This window comes from Salvelinus sp. IW2-2015, unplaced genomic scaffold (genome assembly GCF_002910315.2).
Source record: "Salvelinus sp. IW2-2015 unplaced genomic scaffold, ASM291031v2 Un_scaffold1352, whole genome shotgun sequence".
NCBI classification, from domain to species: Eukaryota; Metazoa; Chordata; class Actinopteri; order Salmoniformes; family Salmonidae; genus Salvelinus; species Salvelinus sp. IW2-2015.
In genome coordinates, this window is record NW_019942855.1 from 182842 (window position 1) to 189310 (window position 6469).

General features: G+C 42.6%; 1 protein-coding gene across 2 annotated transcripts; it reads right to left on the reverse strand.

The window, feature by feature from the left end:
• tstd1 (thiosulfate sulfurtransferase like domain containing 1) lies at nucleotides 1–5517 on the reverse strand. Of its 2 annotated transcripts, XM_024137955.2 has the most exons (4): nucleotides 1233–1355; nucleotides 733–861; nucleotides 335–497; nucleotides 1–238 (listed from the first exon to the last, which is right to left on the reverse strand). In XM_024137955.2, exons 1-4 carry the CDS (start codon nucleotides 1285–1287, stop codon nucleotides 184–186), a joined length of 402 nt encoding a protein of 133 aa, XP_023993723.1. In that variant the 5' UTR covers nucleotides 1288–1355; the 3' UTR covers nucleotides 1–183. The 2 variants fall into 2 exon arrangements, with proteins under 2 accessions (XP_023993723.1, XP_070295120.1); XM_070439019.1 differs by lacking the exons at nucleotides 1–238; nucleotides 335–497 and adding an exon at nucleotides 5369–5517 and having other exon boundaries at nucleotides 772–861; nucleotides 1233–4683.
• Nucleotides 5518–6469: the final 952 nt, after the last annotated feature.

Sequence of the window (6469 nt, forward strand, 5' to 3'; positions counted from 1 at the left end):
CAAATTGTACAATCTTTATTTTAAAACATAGAACACATCTGTAATAACAAATAAAAGTTGCAAAAAGGCAAGTGATGAAAAATTTAATAAAAAATACACTAGCAACTTCATGTTTCAGCAGAATGTGAGCATCATTAGTACATTTTTATGCTCTGCTTTCATAATGCAGGTTAATCGTGCGACTTATCTCCCCTCTTTCTCAGACCACTCCTGGTATCCTCCGGCATAGTTGACGGCCCTGAAACGAGATTAGGAAGATGTCATCATTTACACAAATTTCCCAAGGCATCAAACACAGTATACAGAGAAGTATTGTCAAAATGTACACTCATACTTTCGGAATCCAAGGCCTCGTGCCTTGTCTGTGGCCACGCCTCCTCGCCGGCCCATCTGACAGTGAAACACCAGCTCAGGGGTATCCAGGGAGGGTTTGGGCACCCCGTATTTGGCCTGGAACTCAGCAGGGTCCAGCGCTAGGGCACTCTCCACTGTGTCAACTGGGAGATAAGACACAGGAAGTTTGCAATTCGACTCCATTTAGAACGCAATAAATATACCAAAATAGCTGGCGCAATGACAACAGTAAATCAAACCTTTCTTGCTTATATTTGGCGGAATTACACCCATATAAAATTGGGGTTCATTATGCTTCCAAAGGTTTGGACTCTGGAGAGCAAATTCCAATTGAACCTGAGAGTGTAATTTTACTACAGGACTCCAACTGAAGCTCACCTGGAATATGGATTGATCCTGGAATGTGCCCTCTGTCTACCTCCTCTTTTGTCCGTACATCAACCACCAGAAGACCCTTGTTGCTCTTGGTCAGGAGGACCTTAAAGTCAGAGTAGGAGATATCCTTATCTGTGGAGAGGTGATTCACAGCTAACTTCATGTTGCTTCCTGGCACTGACCATAACCTCTCTTTGAGGAAACAAACTTGTAAGAAAATAACATTTATTCTACTACAGAGTCAGACAGTGAGAATGGAGAAGTTGCCCAAAACAATTACTAGAAAAGTGCTGAGTCACTGTACCATGCCCAGCCACTTTCAAACCCCACATAGCCTATCAAATCAGCCTGGCGTTACACTGACAAAAATCAATGATTGAAATTTGATCCAATGTATTGTCGTATTATGGTTCACAAAGACAGATGATCAGTAACGATCTAGCAGCACTGCGACCTACACAAAGAAGGTAAATGCAGAACACAATCGTGGCATTCGCACTTACCTGAGTTTGCCATCTTGTTTACTGGTGCGCATTTGAATGGAATAATGATTGTCATGTACCAGATTATTTCCTCATTCGTTCCAAGTTGATTGTTTGAGCGGTAACCATTGGACGAACTTCTTAAAAAGGAGGGACTTATGACAGTATTGTAGCTATAGCCAATCAAACCGATTCTTTATCTTCAACGGTTCATCTTACTCAAGTTTCAAAATAAAAGTTGCATTACTGTTATAGGACATCACTTTTATTGCTTCCAGCAATATTCATTAAGTTTCATCAACCAATTATGTTCCTTCCATTAAAAACAATTAGTAACACAAACTCAGGCAACATTATGTAAACACTTTTATTCTAAAAACAATTGCTTTTGTTATTCATAAGTCAGTTTAATTTATTCTACACATGAATCCGACTGCCATAACTCTTCCCTGTCATGATCGAATGGTACACAAGCAGTGGCTACCCGTCATTCAGGGCAGGAGCTCCACCTGTTTTGAACCCCACATTTTTAGCAAAATAATTGACTTTCCTGTTTTGCATGTTATTTTAATTAATTAATACGTGTCACATATCAGTCTGCAAACAAGGTAAAAAAAAAAAGGATCTAGGATTGAGTTAATAAACTTGCATACAAACATGGTCTCTTTTTTGTTTTCTTGAGTAAGGCAGCTCCAAAATGCAGGTGTTTCAGTCTAGCTCAGTGCTTTCTGTGGTGGTGGCGCAAGCCAGCAGAAAATACGGAGCGTTGAGCCGTGATTGGCTCAGTGTTCTGTCACTCATGGGGAAACTACGTCACCGCCAAGTCTAAAGGTAGAGCTAGAAAATTCTAGCTCCTTGGGTGCTACCATAGAGCTACATTAGAAGTGCCCATCCAAGAAGGCTCAAGGTCATTGGCCACAGTCATTGGCCAAAGTCGTCCCCTTAAAATTAAGTCAAATCACGTTATATGTACAGTAGCTTTGATTGGACTGATCATGTCAACATCATACTTTCAAAATCTTAGGTAGCAGTCATCATCATGAATCAAGTTGATAATCTACTCAACGGCCATTGGCAATTGGACATAAACATTACACAACAAGTTGGAAATCGCAAATTCAACTATGAGTGGTTTGGAAGGAATCAGTGACAGTGGCTAACTGCAAGCATTACAAAGCAATCACTAGCCTGCTATTCAGTAGAGTGGCTGTGATAAAATGATAAACATTCAACATTGGCCATGCTGTCAATGAAATCTGGGATTAAGGGGCTCTTTTCCAAGTTTAAAATGATAAACATTCAACATTGGCCATGCTGTCAATGAAGCATAATTTGTGCCACGCTCAAAACGTCTGTTAACTCAGATCTGCGAAAACTTGACTTCAGTGAAATCAAGACAACTGGGAAATCGGGAATAAACAAGCATCCGACTGGGAAAATACGTTTTGAACGGTCATCCAACTCAGAATTGTAAATCCGTCATCTTTCATGAACTTGAAAATCAATGACATCATCGTGATTCAACCTTATTTTTTTCAGAGTTGCCAGTAGTTTTGAAAGCATCATAAATCCAGAGAATGCCAGACTTTGATAGCAAAATTTGCCCACGAAGGACCGCCCCACCACCTTCCTGTTCAATTGGGCACAGTATACAAAAATGTATTGTATGCTGCTGGATAAATTATGTAATATGCCAGGGAGATATGTATACTGTAGCTAAGAAGGTAATACTAAGTGTATGTTTTGTAGTAAGATGTTAGTAGCCCATGTGCCTCACCCTAATAATTTGGTCCATTTACACCTCTTAATTTCGCCTACTGTTCTGGTGATGCACATGTAGCCTATAACCTATTTTAGAGAAATGTAATCATTGAATATTGTAAGAGCTTTCACTGTCTGCTTATACGCCCCCTATATTTATACTATGGTTCTGACTTGGTGTACAGGGAGAACACTGTCAGAACAGCCTATGTTCTGAATTCTGTCGCTGTACATTTCAAAAGTGCTAAACAAAGAGTTATATTAACTACGTCCGTCCCTAGCTCGCTCATTAATGTCTTAATCGAAATTACGGATTGCCTCTTATCCTCTTGTCATCCCCTTATGCCATAGTTTGTACATCTCAGTTGTCATTAGAAACCACATTTGTTTAAGCAAGTCAGCCATATCAGCTATGTTTTTTTTAAGTCAGTAAATGAGGCTGAATGAACTGTTTTGCTGCCAGACAAGGCTTCGCTGATAGCCAGGTGTAGCAGTGATGAGATGTTGGAACAGATTTATGTAGGCCCTAACAGTTTGTGGCACCGTTTGTCACCGTTATAGTGCAATTAATGTATTGTTCAGTGTTGTGTAGTGTAATGGCTTTGCTGGCATGCACATCCCATTTTTTTGCCCCACCAAGATTTACATGTTAAAATCACCACTGTACACAAGTTAATTTGCCAGCAAACAACCTGCAGTCTCTTTAGTCACAAAGCTTCTTAAGCTTTTGTTAGGGTTATTTAGTACACAAAAGTCAAAAGTTATTATTTAATTTCCATATTCCTAAGTGCAGGATTCTGAACAACCTGAGCACTGTGCTGGTGAGTCACTGGTGAGGGAAGCCATTTTGTCGCTGTCCCATCCCAGTTACTTTACTCTTACATTCTCTGCTACACAGAATTGCATCACAGCGTTCCCTCCGTGCTGTAGGAGGGGTTCCCCAGCCCCTCTGCAGAGTTTTCCCCTGTTTTACACGTCTGTCGCCTCCAGAGGACCAGGGCGACCAAGGAGAGGAGCAGGAGAAATCCCAGACCCCCTCCGATGACCCCCGCCCTTAGGGCCAGGTTGGTGGCCTCAGGGGGGTCGTAGCGCAGGCAGGAGAGCTCAGAGGGGGCGCTGGTTCCCGCTATGTTCACTGCCTCCACACACACCTTGACACCTGCCTCTAGTTCCCCCAGCACCCCGCTCCGAGAATCACCCCGGAACTGGAGAGGCGCTCCCTTTCGATCTTCGATCACGACCCGGTATCCAGATACCACAGAGGCTGGAGCGCACCACCGTACCTCTGCCCCTCCATCAGTGCCTGGCACTAGCTTCTGGAGGTGTGGAGCGTGAGGGGGCTCGTCTACCCCGCTTAGCCCAGGGCAGAGGCACCCGGTCTGGGCAGAGAGCTGGGAGCAGGGCATCTGGTTGTCCTGGCAGGGGTGGTAGTCACAGGGCTTGGGCTGCATCGGAACCAGAGTAGAAGCTGATGAGGTTTTGCTGTAATTGGGAGGGGAATGGGAAGCTTTCTCTTCAGTGTAGTCATCTTCGTCGTAGTCAAAGCCCACGCCGGTAACATATTGGATCTTGGGGTGTGTGACCGTCGGGGAGGTGGGGATGGCATGTGTGAGGAGGGGTCGGGTGTTGATGAGGTGGGTGGGAAGCAGGTCAGGGGTCAGTACTAGTAGAAGGAGCAGAGCTGCCCAATTCCAGCAGAATGACATCATCTCTGTGGGACAAAAATGGAAAGATTATAACCACAAGTAGGAATTAACTACCACATTATTACTGCGTGAACACGTACAGGAGGAGACAACAGACAGAAAGATACAGAACAATAGTTTACTGTAGGACAACTGGTTCACAGAGAGATAATGTACTGTAGGAGAACCGGTTTACAGAGAGATAATGTACTGTGAAGACAACTGGTTCACGGAGAGTTAATGTACTGTAGGAAAATCGGTTCACAGAGAGATAATGTACTGTGAAGACAATTGGTTCACAGAGAGATAATGTACTATGAAGACAACTGGTTCACAGAGAGATAAACTAATAAGGCTGATTCTCAAGGAGTAAAAAAAAGTATCCACCAGCTAGTGCTCTCTTCTCAGTTGGCAGGGTGCCAGACAAATCTGTTGGAACCCAAGCTGAACTCTCAACACATGCTAGTCCTCCTTTTAGCTTCCACATACTTTCATCCATAGAATAACACATCATCAATCTAAATGATTAAAGTTGTGTATGGCTTTATCTGAGTTGATGTTGACTATGTTAATCAATCATTCATCATATTGTCTCATTGTTGTGAGAAAGTGAGAAAGATTAGAACAGTCATGCTCTCAAATTTATCACCATAGCAACCAATTGAAAGAAAACTAAAACAAACCAATGCGAGTAGTGATCTTCTACTATACCTGAATGGAAGAATAATAGGATATCTAATGTCTCTTTCCACTCTTCACTCTTCTTTGTTCTTCTCTTAACTCACATTCTCTCTCTCTTTCTCTCCACATCAGCGTCTTCTTTTATTCTCACCAAACTTTCCCCTCCTTTTTAACACACCCTCATTTTCTCCCCTCTGTGCCCCTTTCTCTCTCTCTCTCTCTCTTTCGCTCTCTCTCTCTAGGTCTCCTTGGCTCTTTCAGGAGGGGGGAGGGTGTACTGTTCGTTTGTGTCTCTCCTTTCATACCAATTTACTCATCAGTAGCAGTAGGTAAGCTTGAGCTGGCTTGTTTGTGTGTATGTTTTTGTAGGTATATTGTGTGTTGGCTGTTCATGACATCATTGTATGACAAAGTGCCCATGTATTTTTGTGTGTAATGTATGTGTATAGAACACGAGTTTGGGATCAGATCCTTTTAAAGCATGTGACAAGTACAGACTGTCAACCCCTAACTCAAACAGTGTCTCTATGCTTTGGGGAATATGCGAGTTATAATAGGTGACTTAAAACGAATACAACATAGCCTAAACTTCCAGAAGCGCTATGTGACCAACTTCTAAGATCAGTGTTCGTTATATGTGTGTAATGCTCTATAGACCCTAATACTTAAACCTTTGGGCTGTCATGGACAAGACTGTGCATCAAAACCGAGGTTAGGAAGATCGGATATAAATAGTATGGTGATGATTTTGCGGTGTCAGGCACTAAAGAACTAAAGGACGGGACCCCATAAACTAGCTATTGTGTATTTGAGGCCTATAACTGTGGAGAGACATAAAAAGGGAGAGGGAAATTTATTGGTTAGTTTACTGGCCTAGACTAACCCCTAACTCCTACCGGTGAAACTATGTAAGTGAAGCGAGACAAAAGTGGTGAAGTATTGTGTTTAGGCGCCTAAGCTATAGGCCCTAACTAGCGATCGAACATGACTAACAAACAGTATGGAATTACGGTAACCCTTAGATACTATTACCCGCTCCTGATTACTCGTCTAAGGCCCTGTCTAACTTATAAGTGACAAGAGCCAAGGGGGATAGAACAGTATTGTCCCTAGTTTACTATACTCGCCGTA

Excerpts from the sequence above, each read along its gene's own strand:
- tstd1 (XM_070439019.1), bottom strand. The coding sequence starts at position 4,681 with ATGATGTCATTCTGCTGGAATTGGGCAGCTCTGCTCCTTCTACTAGTA.